General features: G+C 47.8%; 1 protein-coding gene and 1 non-coding gene across 8 annotated transcripts in view; one reads left to right on the top strand and one right to left on the bottom strand.

Annotated features, from left to right (window-relative positions):
* The window catches only part of Trim26 (tripartite motif containing 26), a 27,277-nt gene extending 5,715 nt beyond the window's left edge, over nucleotides 1–21,562 (bottom strand). The window contains exons 1-10 of one of the 7 annotated variants that reach the window (XM_087898622.1): nucleotides 21,406–21,562; nucleotides 21,127–21,198; nucleotides 10,551–10,659; nucleotides 6,128–6,636; nucleotides 5,935–6,030; nucleotides 4,691–4,921; nucleotides 2,753–2,770; nucleotides 1,000–1,022; nucleotides 491–606; nucleotides 248–280 (exon numbers count right to left, since the gene is read on the bottom strand). In XM_087898622.1, the coding sequence (XP_087754748.1) occupies nucleotides 248–280; nucleotides 491–606; nucleotides 1,000–1,022; nucleotides 2,753–2,770; nucleotides 4,691–4,921; nucleotides 5,935–6,030; nucleotides 6,128–6,565 (955 nt within the window). In that variant the 5' untranslated portion in view covers nucleotides 6,566–6,636; nucleotides 10,551–10,659; nucleotides 21,127–21,198; nucleotides 21,406–21,562. Of the gene's footprint in view, nucleotides 1–247; nucleotides 281–490; nucleotides 607–999; nucleotides 1,023–2,752; nucleotides 2,771–4,690; nucleotides 4,922–5,934; nucleotides 6,031–6,127; nucleotides 6,637–10,550; nucleotides 10,660–21,122; nucleotides 21,231–21,405 lie in introns of all 7 variants that reach the window. The other 6 variants (XM_087898620.1, XM_087898623.1, XM_087898619.1 and 3 more) reach the window with 6 other exon arrangements.
* LOC125403129 (small nucleolar RNA SNORA51) lies at nucleotides 15,879–15,999 on the top strand. The gene has a single exon (XR_007232845.3). It is a non-coding gene; the product is annotated as a small nucleolar RNA SNORA51 (small nucleolar RNA).

Below are 21,562 nucleotides of genomic sequence, written 5' to 3'. Positions count from 1 at the left end.
TCCCCTAGAGGCACTCAGCACACACAGCACAGGTCTGGGTAGGATGACCTCTGGCCTTGGGCTTCCACAGCTGTTGGCTCTGAAAGGACCAAGTGGTCAGGGAGACGAGAAGGACTAGAAGTGTGACCTGTGACGTCAAAGCATCACCAACACTGTAGACTACACAGTAACCAGAAATGTAAGGCATGGGCCACCTTCGGGCGACACCAGAGGGGATTCCACAGGGAGGAGTGTTTTGTTTACTCACCCGTCTTATACTCCAAGTCTCTCAGCAGCTTACCTAAGGAGGAAAATGAAGAAGGAAATGAGCTTCAGACTAGCAAACTCATGAACCTATTTCTTACTTGGTATTAATTATAGGACAGGGTTCCACTGGAGATCCCAAAGAGAGAAGATGCAGAAACTAGAGCTCCTTGGAAGGACGAAATGGGAGAAAATGGAAGTGAGGAGCTAGGAAACCTCCAAGCTTGGTGCTGTCCCCAGTGCTTACCCTGGAACTGCCTCAGGCCTCGCTGCAGAGAGAGAAGTTTATCTGAAAACTCTCCTGCCTTCCTCTTAACCATGTGAGGGATGGCTTTCCCAATCCAGAACTTCTTCCGTGGGTACCTGAGAACGTGACAGACAGAACAACCTGTCATTTGGCTCTTCTTGCTTTTCTGCCAGGGTCTGTGACAATTATAAAGCAAGCATGAAAGTCTTGATTATCCCTAATCAAGAGACGGAAAAGCTGGTTAAAGACAAAACCAGGACCTAAGGCCACCAGCAGATCCCACAAGTGTGCACTCTGTCTAAGGAGCCAGGCTTGGCCTCTCCCACTGTGCTTCTGGTGAAGACAGCGAGCCCAGTTGGATGGGGAAAGAACAGCCTCTCGCCTTCAAAGATGGCTCTTTCTTAAAGGCATGGGATGAAACAGGGCTGCCTTGCCTATCACTCCCCATCATTTACACGGACCATGGCCACAGAAGTAGGAGAGTAACAATGAGCAAAGGAAACTCTTACCTGTTGGCAAAGTCCTTGCTGTCCTGCAAAGAAAGAAAATGCAAGCACCAAAGTGAATTAAGTAAAACTGCATCCATAAGTCAACACCATATAACAGGCAGGCGCACAACAGCAAACAAAATATGCATGGCTTCCTCCCCTAGGGAACCGACAACCAAGAGGGGCTAGAAAACAAACAATGGGCTGGAGAGATGGCTCAGTGCTTAAGAGCACTGGCTGCTCTTTCAGAGGATCCAGGTTCGATTCCCAGCACCCACATGCAGCTCACTACCATCTACAACTCCAGTTTCAGGGAACCCAATGCCTTCTTCTGGCTTCCACAGGCACCAAGCACACAAGTGTGGACAGACATACATTCATGCAAAAACACCCAAACACATAATAAAATAAAATGAACAAACAACACAAGGGCAGAAATAACCAGAGGAGGCACGTGACCTGGCATCAAGGAGACACTTCAGCTAAGGTTTGAAGAATGATAAAGTACTGGCCGGGTGCAGACTGATAAGAAATGGGAAACGGTTTAGAGAGGAGGCGGGGCCAGATCACAGCAGGCAGGATGGGGTGACGGTGGCGAATTTTACTCTACGCACAGTGGGATAAAAGGCAACTATCCCTGGCACCCATTCCCCAACCTCCCCGCTTTTAAACGTGTGTGTGTGTGTGTGTGTGTATACCACAATGTATGTACGTGGAGGTCAAAAGACAACTTGGTGGATTCGGCGCTCCTTCCACCATGTGGGTTCTGTGGGTTGATCACAGGTGACCAGGCTTGGTAGCAAATGCCTTTACCTGCTAAGCCATGTTACATGTCCTTTTTCCTTCTTTATAATATTATAAACTCCTTAAGTTCTGGCATGACATGTGACCAATCAAGAAACTACATTTCCCACATTCCCTACAATGAAGTCTGGTCATGTGACTAAGTCCCAATGGGATCAGGGGGGAAAGACCAAGACTGCTTATTCTTGTTCTTAAAAAAAAAAAAAATTGCTTTCTAGTTCCTTTCTTCTCATTGGCTGAATTTTGAACAGTGATTGCCACGGCTGAGAACAATACCCCCAAGACTAGACAGTGGCAAATAAACCAAGTCTTGGACGACCTCATGGATGTCTCTAGACTCACACCTCTGAACTTCATGGATGTCTCTAGACTCACACCTCTGAACTTCATGGATGTCTCAGACTCACACCTCTGAACTTCATGGATGTCTCAGACTCACACCTCTGAACTGCTGCAAAGACAGAAAGGAACTTCTGCTCTATATGAGCAATTTGGGCAGCAGCTAGCAGAGACCCTAGGTGACCAGTCACTTGGCTGCTCCTTGGCAAGTGGTGGTAGGAGGTGATAGAAACAGCAGAGGTCACCCTGGTGCCCATTGTGGTCACCCTGTTGGCTGCTGTGAAACAGAGAGTTGGAAACGACAGCAGGGGGCACAAGAGAGAAGCTGGGCATCCCATGACTGTTTCAGAGCAACCCAGTGGGTACGCTGGCCAAGAATCACTAAGGACAGGCACCTTGTGCAGGAGGAAGACAGTGGTGCAGTCTGCATGAGGGGAAGACACGCAGAAGGACAGCGAGGGTGGGAACATCTCGTGAGATGTTGCTTTGCTGAACCTGAAGCCTTCACCGTTCTCTGTGTTGACTGATTTTCACCTTCCTCTCACTCCACAAACCTTTGCTAAGTGATTCCTTGTGCCAGGCAAGCACTGATCTACAAGTATGAAGTAGCAATAAAAAGACACATCCCTACCTGTGTAGAGCAGGCATCCTAGCAGAGGGAAGCAGACAAGAGAGGGAGAAAAAAAAATCAACATAAAAATATATATACCATCATATTGTGTTAGTGACAGGTGCTAGGAGAGTTAGAGGGTGGAGGGGGATGGGCAGAGGGCAGGCTGGCTTCTCAGGGAGGGACAATTTGGGAAACAAACGCAGTCGCCAAACTGTGGCAGTTAAGGGCTTGTTCCAGAAGGTTGAAGGGATTTGCTCCGGGGAAACCCAAATACAGACAAAATCTGCTAACACCAGCATTCTGCGTCATGTTTTTTAAACAGAAACCCCATTTTCTCTCCTCAGCACTGGCCACCGTGGGAGCTTCGGGGGCAAGAGCCCTGAATCAGGGGAAATACTCTCTAGACAGACACCCTGGTGACAGACCCCAGCACACTCAGCTGCTCCACTCACAACTCATATTTACACATCCACACATGGACATGCTGCTGGGAGCCTGATGTGCCCCTTGAAGGGAAAGAAAGAAGTGGAATAAGGGAGAGGAGACAAGTGACCTAGAGTCTAGAGGCAATGCCTACCTAGATAGAACAAAGGAAGGAGACAGGGGAACAGGGGACAAAAGAGAACAGTACAAAGCCTGGGGGCAGGATACCTGGCCAAATTGGACCTCATTCCTAATTTGCCCCAGGGCCTGGGCCAGCCAGCCCTTTTACCTGTGGCTCAGTGTGCTACAAAGAGAGGCCTCCTGTTTATGCAGCCTGTGCTAGGGACTGGCGTCATTGCCTCTCACCCCTGGCTACTACTGTGCCTTGCCGTTGGCCTGGAATCCGGTTTCCTAGAGACCTTTGTGTGTCCTCCCGCTGGCAGAAAGGTTCATTACCTCAAACCACAGAGTCAGAGGAAACGAGTGGACTGCTCCTTTCCTGGCTTATAAGGGAAGGAGGGAGGATCCATCCCTCCCTGTAAGAGGAAGAGGTGTACCAGTGCAATCTGACAGCCTGCTCTCACAGCGTGTCCTGAGGCACCTCTCATACCTGTCAATCTGTTCTCTAGGAGGATGCCCCAGTGTCCACAAGAAATCTCCCATCTATCTTCCTTCTTCACTTGGCCTCCCCTCAGATGCACCTCGGGATCCTGGCAGCCATAGCTCAACCTTGCCTCATCTCCAGAGCCATATAAGGACCTACCTCAGCCACATCTACAATCCCAGCACTCAGAAGGCTGAGACAGGAAGACTGATGTGGGATTCCCCTCTGTATGCTATCAATATGTTTTATTACCACTGGTTATTAAAGAAGCTGTTTTGGCCAATGGTTTAGCAGAGTAAAGACAGGCAGGAAATCTGAACAGAGGTACAGAGAGAAAGCAGATGAAGCCAGGGAGATACCACGTAGTTGCTGAAAGAGAAAGATGCCAGCCGCCAGATGGTAGGCCACAGCCTCGTGGCAATACACAGATTGATAGACATGGGTTAATTTAAGATGTAAGAGTTAGCTAAAAATATGCCTAAATGATTGGTCAAACGGTGCTGTAATTAATATTGTTTCTGTGTTATTATTCGGGTCTGGGCAGCTGGGAAACGAATGAGCAGTCTCTGCCTACAGAGGACTTCCTTTAATTTCAGGACAGATACTAGGACATAGTAAGACTGTCTCAAAAACAACAAATATGTGTCTTGTCACAAGGCGGGCTTGATGGAGGTCTCATGTCACAGAGACCTTCAGTTCTATGGCACTGTGTGATTTTGACACTTTTTGTAGGTGATGGTGACTTTTCTGAAGTGATACCAGGTCAGTGTTTAAGCTCACGTGGAGTAGACAGGATAAGACTACCATACCCATTTATTTATTTTAGACAGTGAAGCTGAGGACCCAGGAGGAGGAATTTCTTCAAAAGCCAGATAAGAGTGGCAGCCAGGCCCTACCCTGTCTCCCACTTGGGCCCTGGGGCCTCTCACCTGCATTAGCTCCGCAGCAGGCTGCCGTGCCTTGCCTTCCAGCTCGGAGATGACAAGAGTCAACCGGCCAAGCTCGCTGACGCCCCGGGTCTTGAACTTCTCCCTGCCCTCGGTGAGGAGCTGCTCCAGGGTGGCCAGCTGGTCCAGCAGGTGCTGCTCCCGCTTCTTTAGAAACTGGTGGCCCTGCTTAAACTCCGCCACGATGTACTGCCTCTGCTCCTGCAGCTTCGTCTGTGAAGGCAGGGGGTGGGGATGTGTGTGGGACAGAGAGCTGGGGCCCGCTCGATCCTCTGGGGACTCTGGCTTGTGACTCCTAGTCCTTGAGGTAGAAAGTCACGGGGTGTTCCCGCTACACTCTCTTCTCCTTACGACTGTCAATCAGTCCATTTCCTTCGCTGCTCTCAAAGCCAACTCTGCCTGACTGCTGTCACAGTCTGTGTGTCTTAGAGCAAAAGGTAGCCAGCGTGCCCCATTGATGATACTTCACCCTTCTAGATAGCATCCAAATGCCTCTTTCAGGAAGCTCTGTGTGAGGGATGACGTCTATGCTCAATCTTTCCCCCTCCAGCATCCCTACTACCCTGGACGCACTAAGTGCACCCTATCCCTTCCATGTGGGGCTGGACTATGAGTACCCAGGGACTGAGTCCTGTCCTGTACGCTGGAGTCTGCCTGAGTCCTCAGTCCCTCTTGATAGATGAGGGTATCCAAGCACACCAGGACCTAGAGGTCCTTTGTGGAGTTGAGTTCTCTCTAGCTTTAGTCTCTCTTTCACGGCCTGACCACACACACTACTAGGCCTGACCCCAGAATCCCCCCACTGCCCATTTTCCCGACATACACTCCCCCAGAACTGGATTCACCTTATCAGCTGTCCCTCCTGACCTGTCTAATCGAGAACACACAATGTGCTACCTACCAGTCTTCTGTACTGTCCAAGACAACGTCAATCAAAGCTGCTCAGACCGTCCTTGTCACTTCCTCTGTCCTGAAGCTGGCACCCCCTCCCAAACACCCCCAGCTGCTTCTCTACCCAGGAAATCACACCTTCACCCTTAGAGCACAAAGTCAGGTTCTTCAGCGCCTGCAGGGACAGGGCAGGCCAACCTTCCCCATCTTTGTGCTAGCTCCAGTTGGCCTAAAGCCAGCCTAGCACCCATACTTTCAAAGCACTCCTAGAAACACTCCCCACCTTCCTGGTCCCTCCCTGGCCACATTGCTGCTCAGCCATGACTTCCACATACCAGCGCAGCCAGAATATCAGCTTCTCCCTTGGCCTGAAAGCCCTGAATTTTTTCTCTGTCTCTCCTTAGGGTGTTCAGGTGGTTCAGGATTTTCTCCTGGGGAAAGACAAGCAGTGGAGAGAGATTAGTGTCCTGAGCCGGTGCAGACAGGACACCAGACGGAACAGCCCTCCTCTCTGGCCCCAGGACTCACTCTGTGAGGCAGGGCAGCCTTCTCCACCAGGACGGCAGTGTGGGGCCGGTGCTCGCGGGACTCGCGGCACATCACACACAGCAGCTTGCCATCGTCCTCACAGTAGTAGTGCAGCTTTTCCTGGTGACGCTCACACAGCTTTATGTCCTGTGGCTCTCGGGCCAGCTCTCCCGGCTGCCTGCCAGAGTCCACCTTCAGCCGCTCGATGTTCTCCACCAGACTGGCGAGCTGCCACACGGGCCGGATGTTCTCCTTCTTGAAAGGCTTCTTGCAGAGCGGACACACCGGGCGGCTCCCGGATATGGGGCGGATATCACCTGTGCAGCTGCGGCAGAAGACGTGGCCACAGTCAATGGTCACGGGGTCCCGTAGATAATCTAGGCAGATGGAACAGGTCACCTCTTCCTCCAGGCTCCTCAAGGGGGCTGAGGCTGCCATTGTGCCCTTAGATTAGGGGGCGGGGGCGGTCTCTGTTCCCTGGTAGGGTTTTTCTTCCTCAGAGACCAGACCTGAAATCAAGAGCAGACTCAGCAAAAAGGAGAAGAGCGGCATCCCTGCCCAGGATTGTCCAAGCTGAGATCACAAGGAAGTCAAGAAGGAAGGAATCTTCTGTGGCTGTTCTGGGCTGTGCAGGCCTGGCCCTATTAGGGACACAGAAGCTCAGCCTCCACAGCTCCCGTCTTCTTCCTACCCCTGTGACAACAGAACTCATTTGAGTATTTTGAACCTCAGCTTATCCATAAAATGGAAAGAGAGAGAGAGGCCTACCAGGGATTCTAAGCAGGTGATACAAAAGAATTCTGCTGGGAACACTAAGCATAGGCCTGGTTCCTAGAAGGAAATCGGGGAGAGAACCGAGGCGCCTGGCTCCTCAGTCCACTGGATGAAACTGGAAGTGGCGCCAGCAATGCCGGGTCCTGCCTCACTTGAGATACACTATGCCCATGCTGGGCAAGGAAGGTGGCTCTGCTACGGACGCAGGGAAGGTAGCCATGCAGGTTCTGCAGTGCTGGGACAGCAACACTATCACTAATGGGTACAATAAGAGCCATCAGCAAAGCTCGGCAGACTTTACAGAGCTCAGAGACGGTAAATACAGACACAGACAGACAGACACAGACAGACAGACACAGACAGACAGACACAGACAGACACAGACATAGTAACTGCAGCCCATATGGCCCAAGGAGACAATGCAATGTTGATTCCCTCAGGATCTGGTGTGAAAACACATAAATGTGCTCCGCAGGGGACAGAACTATACAAACATGAGGATTATACTGCAGAGAATATGAACCAAACACCCTGGGTTTAGGCTCTTAAAAAAAATATAATATAAAAAATGTACATACCACTCTGAAATGAAATTCAACTGGCAAATGAAGATGGATCAAGTCCCCAGAATGTTAGCAGAAATGTTGATGGTGTCTGATTTAATCCCTCGGTTTGCTTTTGAGGGCCGACCAGTGTTCTCAGTTTAACCCACTGCAGAGGGTTTGATAAAGGGAAGGAAATGGAACCGTGGGGCTCCTGAAGTCTTTTCTAGCCACTTATAGAATGGCTTGGAAGTTTAAAAGCCTGGCCAGCTTTTTGTTATTTTTGTTTTTGATGGAGAGAAGGGGTAGCTCGAAGGACAGAATTTACAATTTCCTATGAAGAGCTCAGCTACAAGTCTTCCACATAAAATATGACGCCTTCACCACGAGAAGTCCACATTAAGCCAGTTCATGCTGGGCCCAGTGAGTCTTTAGATCTTTTTAAGCTGAATGAAAACTATGCTGTTCATTATAGTTAACACCGCAGGGCTTACAGAAGATCACTGGGTAATTGCTGGAGAAGGGTTAACAGAATCAGGAATCAGATACTGAGACACAGCCAAGGCAGCACCTGATTAGTGTTGTTCAGAATTAGTGAGGCCCCCCTGGGGCTTCAAGGGAGTGGGGAGACAGTGTAAGCACTCAGCAGCTGCCACTATAACAACACAAACGTCACCAGACGTCAAGGCCATTAGGTGAAAGGTTTGGGGCAGCCCCTACAATGCCACAGTGAATTATTTCCTAATGCTTTACTTTAGGAGAGATTCTTGGTTACCTTTAGTTAAGGAACCAAGCAACCAAACCGGTCTTGGCATAAACAGAAAAATCTGGCATAGGTTGATGAGGAACTTTAAGAGTTAAGCACCGTCACTTGGGGCTGGAGAGGCGCCTCAGCTGTTAAAAAAAAGAAAGAAAGAAAGAAAGAAAGAAAGAAAGAAAGAAAGAAAGAAAGAAAGAAAGAAAGAAAGAAAAAAAAAAACCTTGCTGCTCTTCGGAGGTCCCAGCTTCAATATTCCTAGCACCCATACGGCAGCCCGCAACTGTGTGTGGCTCCAGTTCTAGGGAATGTGACAACCTGCCTCTCCAGACATATGGTATGCCGACAAAATTACAGGCAAAATAACACACACACACACACACACACACACACACACAGAGAGAGAGAGAGAGAGAGAGAGAGAGAGAGAGAGAGAGATAAAGTTAAGTGAAAACAAACACTATAATCTATGATGCTTTCTTGCCAAAAATATTTGACTTGAGTGACCGTAATCAAGCCTTTAGATTTAACTTCCAGTTTCTGGAAAACAGGCAATTTTGAAAAACACTGCACTAAGTTATCACAGAGAAGGCGCTACTAGCACCAAGTTAAACCACATCATGGGAAACAATCAGACAAATCCAGAATTGGGGCATCCACAGACCAAACGGTCTTTTAAAAAGACCAAGGTAGAGATAGCGAGACGGCGTGGAGGGAAAGGCATCCACAAGATAAAAGGGAAGAGCCCATTCCTGCAAGCTGTGCGCGCGCACACACACACACACACACACACACACACACGGCAATAAAACTAAAAAAGCAAGCAAGCACAAAAGATAAATCTAGCCTGGATTCTGGCTTCAAACCGTAGTTATAACAATGCTTCAGGGACTATCAAGAAAGATTTAAATGGAAATAATTTTAACGGCACTTAGTGATAGTTTCATGATATAGTTTATGAAAACCTCTGCTTTTCGGCAATAGATGCGACAATATTTAGAGTTTCCTGACTACAATTGACATCGAAATGGTTTCATAAAACTATACAAAAAATTGGGGGGGGGGGAACAAAGGTTATGGTTTTCTGTTGCATTAAAATAGTCTGTAACCACCAGAACTGTTGAAACCAGAGTACTGAAAACCTAACTAAAGCTCTACTGAACTAATGCTTGGGGTCAGAACAACCAAAATCCATGTTAACTGTTCAGAGTCTTGTTTCTAGGTCACCATAACCTGAGAGGCCAACCCCACTGACTGACTTACAAAAGACTCCTCTTTGTGTTCTATGTAAGATGTGAGGTATAAACTCAGATACTTGAATAATCCAGGCAAAGTTCAGGTTCAGGTTCTAGAATCCCTTAACTAGGTGACCAACAATTTGGGGGCAAAGGAATCTGCCATTAAATGTGCTATTTCACACACAGAGGCTTGGCCCTGTTAACCACTATGCCAAAGGGCTCAGAGCTAGGAGGCAGTCCCAGTGCCAAAACTTGGGCCCGATCCACACCCCTTCCTTACCCCAGCGCACCGTGAACCGGGGCCTGAGAGCAGCTCCACTGATCGACAGCCAGATGAGCTCAGCTATGCAGAGGACTTAGTAAACTGAGCAGAGCTGACGACAGGAAAGGCGCATGCATTCTTCAGATCTGGCTGAAAGCATGCTAGACTTCACGACAGGCTGGCTCAAGCATTCCTGCTAAGACAGCACTTTTTGCTTTTCAGTTACAGAAGGAGCTCAAGTTTGCATAATTAAGGGGAAAAAAAAACGCTGGGGAAGAGGGGAAGAAGGGAGAAAGGGAGGAGGGCCCGAGGAAGACCACACCCATTCCCATATTTATTCTGTCGGGTCAAATGCAAACCACCCTTCACAAAATCTTGTGCTCTGTTTGACGAGGCAGAATCTCAGCACTAAGTAGCTCAGGCTGGCCTCAAATGCTCTATCCTCCTGCCTTTGCCTCCAGAGAACTGGGATCATAGCTGTGTGCCCCTGTTGAGATTCTAAAAATACTTTTCCCAGGTAACTACGTTCCCCCATTTTATCATATACACCTTGACCACGGTGTTCTCTCTGATCACCTCCACAGGTTTCTACAATAAGATGCAAACATGACCGGGCTCCCCTCCATGCCTGGCTCCAGACAGACAGAAACCACAAAAAAGCAGAGTCACAAAAATCACCTTAAGTGAGCGGTGCACATCTTGATTTTTATTGGCAATCTGACACAACCTAGTGTCACCTGAAAGACGGAGCCTCAGCTGGAGAACTGCTTAAATAAGACACGGCACGTCTGTGAGGCCCAGCTTTAATGGTTTACTGATAGAGGAGGGCCCAGCACACTGTGGACAATACCTTCCCTAGGCGCAGTCTGAGGCTACGCAGCTGAGCGGTGAGCTAGCAGGTACTGTTCCTTTAAATTCTTGCATTCCTGCACCGGCTTCCCTCGATGATGGAGCGTGACCTGGAAATTTAAGCTGAAATGAATTCTTTCCTCTAGTTGCTGTGGTTAGAATGTTTTACCACAGCAGCAGAAAAGCAAATTAGGAAAGTTTGCCACCACTCCCTGCTCTAAGGAGAGTTCTGAATCCCCAGGAAGCTACTGCCTATTACTTTGTGCCTGAAGCCATCCATATGCACCCCTGCTCCTGCAGCACCGGATCTCCAGCCCCTCCAGTGAGCCAGAAATCAGCTACAGTTCCACAGAAGCAAGGAGAGCCTACAAAACAGGCCTGCAGTATCCCGACAAACTCTCCATCCACTGCTGAGTCTCCCTCTGGCCCTTTACAAAGTTGAGGCTCTCATAAACACCGAACCTGCAACACAGAGGCGGGAGGGGTGGGGGGACCCTGCCATTTCTGGCAACGCAGTGTGGATCCTAAGCACGATTCTCAGCTGTGAGAATCACTGAGTTGCACACACTCTAAAGAAGTGTTACTGTGAAGGTCCACACCTCCCAGGCAGATGCTCTTGCTCCCACCCCTGCCCGAGCCCAGTTTGGAAGGGAATGTATCCACGCTCCGGCCCCACATTTCTTCACAGCCACAATTTTTGCTTTAAGTGATAAATCTCCCTCCCCCACCGGTGGTTTCTTCTGCCCCACACCTAGCACCTTACTTCCTGCTTCCTCAAACTCCCACGAGCCAGAAAGAACTCCTAGAAGACAATGAATCCCCAGGTGAGGACTACCAGAGAGGCAGCGGAGGAGCCTAGGTTTGCAGTCTCACCCAGCAGTTCCTCAGACATGTCCCTGGGTCTCCCAACAGGAAGTCCCTTTTTCCTGTCATCCCAGAAAACTTAGCTAAAGGCTCCATGCACTGTGAGACCCCACTTACATGTTCACAGGGTACAGGTTAAGGCCTATTTCTCAATCTAAATTAAGTAAATTCTTCCAGAGGTAAATATCAGCTAGATCTCTAACAAACCAGGAGAGGTTAGACTTTAGGGCAAAAAGCAATTGATCTGGCTATGTGAACCGGAGAAATGGCTACACCACCCCACCCCCGGCTACCAAACGTGATGTTCCCCAATATTATAGCCCTAGGGCTGGGTACCAGGCTGTCCTGGGAATCCTGGTGACCATGGTTCCACAATCCAAACGGCAATGGTGTTTTGAGGGCAGTGAAAGCTACTTACACCACCAGGGCAAGGAGCTGACCAGGTTCACTACAGTGGAAACTCCCACAGGGCTCAGATGCAGCGGCCAGCTGAGAGGTCACTGAGACAAAGGTTTAAAATACCCAGTTCTACAACTGACCTCCTGTGTGGCCCTGCTTTAGGAAAAAATTGCAAGTTTTCTGGGTTTGTGATTGGAAATTTGTCTCCTATCTCTTGCCTATGGCATTCCCAGAAGACATCTGTGCTCTGTACCAGGAATTACCCTACCAACTGGATCTCTGGTTTTCGTTAAAAATGATCCCGGATTTTGGTTAAAAACAACAACAACAACAACAAACTGACAAAACAAAACAAAAAAACCACAAAAACTCCCAAGTCGATTCGAATGTCTGTCAGTGACGGGGATTCTTTCCTTTTTTTTGTTTTTGTTTTAAGAGACTGGGTTTCTCTGTAGCTTTGGAGCCTGTCCTGGAACTAGCTCTTGCAGACCAGGCTGGCCTCGAACTTAAAGAGATCCTCCTGCCTCGGCCTCCCAAGTGCTGGGATTAAAGGCATGTGTCACCACCACCTGGCAGTGATGGGGATTCTTGCCTAACCATTAATTACAAGCGGAAAAGTGAGGTTAGAGCCTTGGCTTGGTTTGCCAAATGACAGAGATGATGAGAGGAGGCCCTTCTCAGCCTAGAGGTCCTTCCACCTCTCAGTGTCTGCAAAGTGAACATCCCGGGGAGTCATGTGGGGGGAGAGGCTGGAGAGACCAGGTGGGGCGGTGATCTGAGCATTATACACATGTTCTAAATAGGGTGGGACACAGGGGCTGTGCAGAGGAGGGCAGAGAAGTCGGAAACAGATTCTGAAAGAGCTGGCCACACTTAAGAATTCTGGAGTCTAGCTGAGCGTGGCGGCACACACCTGCCAGCCCGGCACTGGAAGGCAGGACGATCGGCACACAAACACCAGGTTACCCAGGTTAACCTGGGTTACACGGCAAGACCCCGTCTCAGGACAGTAACAGAAACGACTCCCGACTTCCACTCTCCTCCCCTGATCTTGGGCTTGCTGTTCTCTCAGGCCCAGTTCAGTCAGATAGAGTTCTGATTTTCATCCCAGCATTCTCGGGAAACCACTGAGGGTTTAAGCATCATTTACTGAGTGCCTACCGTGCTTCAGGAACTGAGGTTGCACAGGGAACAAAAGAGGCATTCCTTGCCATCTAGAAGGATCTCTCTAGTGGCTGCAGCAAGCAGATTCAGCATCAGGGACTATATATCAGGGGAGGGCTTCTCTTAAACCTCTCACCTCGGCTGGCACTACTCCAGTTACCACGGCCGTCTTCCTTTTCGCCCCTCCAACACACTCAGCTTAGTGTAAAGTGCCAATGTGCTCGCTGGTGAAACGCCCCCAAATGCTTTCTGGCACCCCAGGGATAAAGCCAAAAATCTTTCCCTTCCTTTTCCTCTGAGAGCGTCCTGTGGACCCAGGCCTACTCCGGTCTGGTCTCCCAGCTCACTTTCCACCACTCCCACCTGTAACTCCACCTCCATCAGAAGTGAAACCACGCTCCCACCCTGCCCTCCGGCCTTAGAGTACTGATTCTTCCCTGCCTTTCCACTTTTGACTCCTTTTCCTGCCGGAGTTCTCAGCTGAACACCACCCCCTCTGGCAATGTCTCTGTCATCAGCTCACAGAAGACAAGGTTCATTCCTGGAAGGTTCAAGAACTGGAAGAGAAAATGGCTGCAGAGGAATTAATTTATAATAACGGTCATAATCGCTCTCTCCCCTATGAACATCTTCTCCCCCACCACCACCACCACCACCACCACCACACTGCCTGGTTTTCCATTTCAAAGAATGGAATCACAAATCAAGACAGCCCATTCTGTTTTTACCAACATGGCAGTGGGGTTCTCTTGTGACTGTGCTGATTTTGCTCATTTTCACGGCTGCTCTGTTCGTACTTCTGATGGCCCTCTGAGTTATTTACAGTCTGGACCATTAGAAACACCATCCCTGTGACCCTGCGTGCACACACACAGGCACACAGACAGACCCTCGATTTTACTAGAAAGGTCCAAGTTGGGGCTGGAGAGATGGCTCAGAGGGTAAGAGCACTGGCTGCTCTTCCAGAGGCCCCGAGTTCAATTCCCAGCAACCACATGGTGACTCACAACCATCTGTAATGAGACCTAGTGCCTTCCTTGCCAGCAGTACATTGTATGCTTAATAAATAAATATTTTTTTTTTAAAAAGAGAAAGGTCCAAGTTGTTTTCAAAGCAACATGGTGATGTACATTCCCACCAACCAGCTCCACGGACTCACCAACACCTGGCACCACCAGCTTTACAAATCTGAATCTCATCATGTGTGTGTAACATGAAAAGAGACGAGGAAAACAAACAGCGAGAGAGAGAGGGAGAAAGAGAGGGAGAGAAAGAGGGAGAAAGAGAGGGAGAGAGAGAGGGAGGGAGGGAGAGAGAGAGAGAGAGAGAGAGAGCAAGGAATTTGAAGTGGAGAAAGACACTGCACTCTCTGATTCACTAGCAAAAGTAGTTTAAAGTTTACCCTCTGGTTATAGAAGGGGCCTACAACCTTCCTACCCCCGCCGCCCCCCTCCCCGTAGAACTGGGGAGTCCATGCTTAGGGTGGAGCTCTCCCTCAGTTCCAGAGTGAAGGGAAAACATCAGTATATTAACAACCCACACCCTCTGGTTCAGGGAAAAACACAAGTCCATTGCAAGTCACAAGGAGACCTAGCTGGGAAAGGGGAAAAAGTCTTGTGATTTCTCGGGAGCTGGGAAGAGGTAAAGTCATTTGGGTTGCAGCTCCACGTGCAATCAATCATCCCTGCTGTGCAGACTGATTGCTGATCTCTTGAGACGTAAGCCAGTCTAGGGAGATGAACAAGGAAAAGCATAACTTGACAGCACCTTTTCAAATCCTGTGCCCAAACTTAGCCCTACCCTGAAACCTGCCAGCTCAACAAACCCTCTTTCTGCCCTTCCAGCTTGGAGTTGTCAGTCATATGCTTGGTTTTTAAGGGGTGGGGAACCTGTCGTAAACCAAGAGGGCTGAAATACACACAACACCAGCCGACTGACCGAGACAGGCAAGCACGCCCTCTATAACACAAGAGACCTCCAGCCTGCTCTGGAACACCACAGGTCCTCCTGTGGCTCCTAGAATTCTGAGTAGCCTCATCTTCTACCATCCTCTGCAGTCACTCAATCAAAGCCTGTACCAGAGCCCTAGTGAGTCGCCTGCGCTTGCACCCGGCCGCAGCTACCTGTTGTAAAGCACAAGGTTAGAGTCTTGACTTTCCTGGGCGTCCATACCACCATGAAGAAATAACGGTGTGGATGACGGAGCCATTCACAAAACAAACTGACAGTAAGGTTCGGCAGGTATACCAGCACATTTAATGTGAAGTATAAAGGCCCTGCTATTATTAGCAGCAACCAAAGCAGAATAAAAATGGCTGACATTTGGGGAGAATAGGTACTCTGAGTTTTCACAAATTGGCTACCAGGCAGGAAAGGGCCGGTTCATCAATGTAGCGGCATTTCAATTGTATTTTAATAAATAAAGCTTGCCTGGAGATCGGGAGCGTAAAACAGCCACACTAGTCAGCCTTACAGCTTTACAGGTGTATGATAACACACACTTTTAATCCCAGGAGACACACTAGTTGCCATAGAAACCGGGCAGTGCACGCCTTTAATCCCAGCCCTAGAGAGGATTATAAAACGGGAGGAAACAGCTCTCAGACACAGTCTCATTCTGAGATTTCTGGAGGCAGGATCGCAATTTCAGAAAGGTCGAAGTTAGTGGCTGGCTGTTTCGCTTTTCGGATCTTCAGGCTGAACCCCAATTTCTCTCTCTGAGTTTTTATTAATCGTGCTTCATAGGACAAGGTCTCGTCTGTTCCAGTCTAGCCTCAGACTTGCTAGGTAGTCAAGGCTGATCTTACATCCTGATCCTCCTTTCCTTAACTTCCAAATGACGGGACTCCAAGTGGGTGCCACCCTACTCAGCTACAGCAGTGTTTCTGAAGTTACAAATGGTGGCCTCCTCATCCTCAATGACAGGCTGCTTTCCTAGTCTGTGTATATAGAAAGGAGGCAGAGTAAACCTACCCCAGTCCAGGCTACTGTTCCTAGTCTGTATTGTGGATAGGGAGACCTTGGGGCATGGGGATCACAAACAGGAGGTACAGCACAGTGCACAGCGGCACACAACTTTAACCATGGGAGGTGGGGACAGAGGCAGGGGGATCTCTGAACTCAAGGCCAGTTTGGTCTACAGCTAGGAGTCTAGTGAGGCCGTGTCTCAAAAATAAATAATCACAAATGGAGCCAGTAACTGAAAACCCACCCATGGGTAAGTGTGACGAGGAAGTTCTGACTATTCGTATAGTGGGGGCAGAGCGTTCAAGGACGCTAACAAGGAGTTACTATTTTTCATCAAAGCTGAGATACCTATAATATTATATCTTAGCATTTCTGATCAATGTCACACACCATTTAACTATATAACAAATATTAATATTTAGCAAATATTGCCAGATGGTGGTGGCGCAGGCCTTTAAGCCCAGCACTTGGGAGGCAGAGGCAGGTGGATCTCTGTGAGTTCGAGGCCAACTTGGTCTACAATATCGGGATCAAAGGTGTGTGTCTTCCTACCTTAATGGTCTGGACTAGAAGTGGATTGACTCACTTCAAACTAAGAGATGTCTCAGGGGGTAAAGGCACCTACCACCTGACTTAAACTTCACATGATGGAAGGAAGAGAATTGACTCTTGCAGGCTGTTCTCTGACCTGGGCACACACCGTGCCCATTCACGCACTAAATAAACTCTTCTGGGGGGAGGGGGATCTGGCCCAAATTCAGCCCCAATTCTGCTTCCCCTTGCATAGTTCCCCAGAGTAAGAACATAGGGAGAGGCCCTTCACGTCCCATACTCCTTCCCTGTCCTACGTTCTGCCCTCTCCGACCCTGCTTAGCCTTGAATAAAATTGTCCCTTATCTCTGCTCCTTCTGTACTTCTATGATAACACTATCACACTGCTTTATAATTGATTTTTTTTTTTTTTTGGTGAGGGGTGGGTATTCTCAGACAATCAGAATGTGAAAATAAGAGTCAAAGATCTTTTTACCTCCAGTGGCTGGTACAAATCAGAGAATCACGTCCATAAAATGCCATTCCCATATTCGAGACCTATGAGCTTCTCTGCTCCCAATTTTCATGAAACTCTTGGATTCTCACTTCACAAACCTGCTTCAGCAGCAGGACCTGAGTATTAGGTGTCGTCTGCCACATCACCCAGATTTTCTCCTACCCGCCCCTCTCGGGGAAGGCCAGCATTCCAATATTCCATGTCCATCAGTCTGGCCAAAGTCTACTTCATCCCAAATGCCAATCTTAAACAAACCCTTTGTATTTTACAGACAACTTCTTCCCACGCATTTGCTATTGTGATCCTGGGAGTGTTAGTTGGACGCCACCCCCAGAAGCCTTAACCCAAAAGGTTCCACCTGAGTTAGTTTGCAGAGTTCCATGGCAACATCCAGTCCTGCCTATAGAAAGTAACAAGTCACCCGCTACCCTTGTGCCTCAGTTTCCCTAACTCTTTTTTTTTTCCTAGACAGGGTCTCACTATGCCTCTTTGGCTGGCCTGCCATTCACTACATAGATCAGGGTGGCCTCAGAGATCAGCGTACCTCTGCCTTTTGGGTGCTGAGATTACAGCCAACCATCATTTCAGCTGGCAAGACTCAGCTTCCTTACAGCTTCCTCTTCTTCAAGTTGCTTGTACGCATGTGCACCATGTGCCTGCAGCGTTCGGAGGAGGGTGCTAGACGGTTACGAGCCACATAAATGCTGAAAACTGAACCTAGGTCCTCTGAACGAGCAACAAGTCCAGTTATCCACGGATCTGCAGGCCCAGTTTTCTTATCTCTTGAGAAGAGGTAATTGTTTGGCCAAGTGTACCAACTTGTTTGAAGTTTGAAAGGTCCCATAAAAAATGTCTGAATGTTCAAAAAAGCGCCATTAAGAGAGGAAGGACACAGAGGCAAGAGTCAAAGCTGCGCCAATCTGAGCAACAAAACAAAGTATCACTGGACTGTAATCCAGTGCCTAAAGCCAACACCTGCCAGTCCATACTGATATAAACAAAACAAAGTATCACTGGACTGTAATCCAGTGCCTAAAGCCAACACCTGCCAGTCCATACTGATATAAACAAAACAAAGTATCACTGGACTGTAATCCAGCGCCTAAAGCCAACACCTGCCAGTCCATACTGATATAAACAAAACAAAGTATCACTGGACTGTAATCCAGTGCCTAAAACCAACACCTGCCAGTCCATACTGATATAAACAAAACAAAGTATCACTGGACTGTAATCCAGTGCCTAAAACCAACACCTGCAAGTCCATACTGATATAAACAAAACAAAGTATCACTGGACTATAATCCAGTGCCTAAAACCAACACCTGCAAGTCCATACTGATATAAACAAAACAAAGTATCACTGGACTATAATCCAGTGCCTAAAACCAACACCTGCAAGTCCATACTGATATAAACAAAACAAAGTATCACTGGACTGTAATCCAGTGCCTAAAGCCAACACCTGCCAGTCCATACTGATATAAACAAAACAAAGTATCACTGGACTGTAATCCAGCGCCTAAAGCCAACACCTGCCAGTCCATACTGATATAAACAAAACAAAGTATCACTGGACTGTAATCCAGTGCCTAAAACCAACACCTGCCAGTCCATACTGATATAAACAAAACAAAGTATCACTGGACTGTAATCCAGTGCCTAAAACCAACACCTGCAAGTCCATACTGATATAAACAAAACAAAGTATCACTGGACTATAATCCAGTGCCTAAAACCAACACCTGCAAGTCCATACTGATATAAACAAAACAAAGTATCACTGGACTATAATCCAGTGCCTAAAACCAACACCTGCAAGTCCATACTGATATAAACAAAACAAAGTATCACTGGACTGTAATCCAGTGCCTAAAACCAACACCTGCCAGTCCATACTGATATAAACAAAACAAAGTATCACTGGACTGTAATCCAGTGCCTAAAACCAACACCTGCCAGTCCATACTGATATAAACAAAACAAAGTATCACTGGACTGTAATCCAGTGCCTAAAACCAACACCTGCCAGTCCATACTGATATAAACAAAACAAAGTATCACTGGACTGTAATCCAGTGCCTAAAACCAACACCTGCAAGTCCATACTGATATAAACAAAACAAAGTATCACTGGACTGTAATCCAGTGCCTAAAACCAACACCTGCCAGTCCATACTGATATAAACAAAACAAAGTATCACTGGACTGTAATCCAGTGCCTAAAACCAACACCTGCAAGTCCATACTGATATAAACAAAACAAAGTATCACTGGACTGTAATCCAGTGCCTAAAACCAACACCTGCCAGTCCATACTGATATAAACAAAACAAAGTATCACTGGACTGTAATCCAGTGCCTAAAGCCAACACCTGCCAGTCCATACTGATATAAATAAACTTACGAATAAATTAATGAGGGGACACATTTCACATACAGAATAATTTAAAATCCGTAACTCCCTAATTCCTTCGATGAGCAGAACTGCATTTGAACTTCCTTCCAAATAATACAGTATGCAAAGGAAGAAAAACACAACGCAGAACTTGACCCTGTAGAAAACCAACACACACTCAGCTGGTGAGCAGGTCAGCAGCATCATAAATCTCGACAGTATAAAATCCCTGCTAAGGTGTTCTGAATATGGCAACCTAATTCCATCCTTTTAACATATAAACTCAGCCGTAAGAGTAGGACATAAAATAAGAGGGTACAAATGCAAACAGTTTAAATCGTAATACACCTCAAAGGTTCAGGACAGAAAGGCTGTTTCTCGCATTGGCACTGCATTGGCACTAGTGGAAGACAGGACAAACTTGAAGCAGCGGTTCTCTTCAGGACACTGAGAGAACATCACAGAAAGGGGGGGGGGGGGGCGGGACTCTGATGGACTCCTCTCGCTCTTCCGCTCCCTGGCTATGACGAGAGTAGTTTTGTCCCACTGTGCACTCCGTACTATGAGCTCCCTCGGCACAGGCCCAGATCAACAGGCACTAATGGATCATGGATTAGAACCTCCAAAACTGTGAGCCAAAATAAACCCATTCTCTTTGGGGGTGAATTATCTGAGGTATCCATCACATAGTATATCTCCTGAAACTTTGAGAGTTCACATAGACAAAGTCTAAAAATTGTCAGAACCAACCAAATGCAATGCAGTGACCTGGATGAGAACACGGAAGGATAAGTATTTGCGTAAAAAGGAAATGTGAATAAATATACCGGGGGCTTTGGCCGATAGTAACGTGTAAGATGGTAATCAAAGAGGAGTCAGTTGGAAGCTATATAGAACTCTACAGATTGTTCTCTAGTGTTTCTGTAAATCGACAACTGTTTCAAAAAATAAAATTATTAAAAATCACAACCAGGCACCCTAGCAGACGCCTGTAATCTCTATCATCTAAGCACTCAGGAGGCAGAAGGTAACATGGGCTGCCATGGCCACTTTCAGACCATCTTCGGATACAGGTAACATCCTGTCACAATAACAACAACAACAACAATCATAATAATCAAGTTGCAACTTTAAAAACATTAATGAAAGCTTGCTTTTAGAAAAGGTTTTTTTTTTTTTTTTTTAACTTGGGAGGAACGCTCTAGGGATCATGACTTCATCTAACAAGAGGTTCAGGCATGCATGAACGCATGTCATTCTTCCTTTTTTTGAAGCACACACACATTGTCAAAATCTGGAATGCACTAGAAATTTTTAAGTGTCTCCTCCCATTCTCTCCAAAAAGTTAAATTCATACACTTTTTATAATTTTTTTCTTTTTTTGGCCTTCGAGACAGGGTTTCTCTGTGTAGTCCTGGCTATCCTGGAACTCACTCTGTAGAACAGGCTCGCCTTGAACTCAGAGAACCGTCTTCCTCTGTATCTGTCTCCGATTAAAGGCATCACCATCTTTTTCTCCTAAAGCTAATTAGTTAGTAAATCATCAGGGATAATACACAGCTCCAGGTACAAGTGGCTAAGCTAGTTTACTCAGAAAATAAATAGATAGATAGATAGATAGATAGATAGATAGATAGATAGATAGATAGATAGATAGATAGATAGATAGATAGATAGATAGATAGACAGACAGACAGACAGACAGACAGACAGATAGATAGATAGATAAGGACCTGCCTTTGGTCATGCAGGGCTCCAAGCCACCAGGTAGACCGTCATCCGGGTCCCGCTCACTTCTGGATCTTGGTTCTAGAAGAGACTGAAGTAAGTCTGGGCTGGACCTGAAGAGCAATGAACACAGCGAGCTCAGGGCGAAAGGCCCAGAAGCGAGCCGGGGACGCGGCGGGCACCCGAGCTCGCCTTCCCGCGCGCCCGGGCCTGTCCAGCTCTGCCTTGGGCCCGCGGCCGCCTTCGCCGTCCCCACCCGGGTCGCGCGGCGGAGCCGCCGTGTCTCACCAGTGCAAGTCGCATTCAGCCGCACCACGCTCCGGGCCCGGTCACTCCTCTCGGTTTAGCTGACCCGGGTGTAGCAAGCAGCAAGCAGCAAGCACCACAACCACCCCGCCCAGCAATCTCCCGGCGCCGGGTGCCCTCCACCGAGATTTCTCTGGGG

The sequence above is a fragment of the Myodes glareolus genome, chromosome 18 (assembly GCF_982192425.1).
Source record: "Myodes glareolus chromosome 18, mMyoGla1.1, whole genome shotgun sequence".
In the NCBI taxonomy this organism is placed as follows: Eukaryota; Metazoa; Chordata; class Mammalia; order Rodentia; family Cricetidae; genus Myodes; species Myodes glareolus.
Note: the sequence above shows the minus strand (reverse complement) of the source record. Positions and strands in the feature narration are given on the sequence as shown.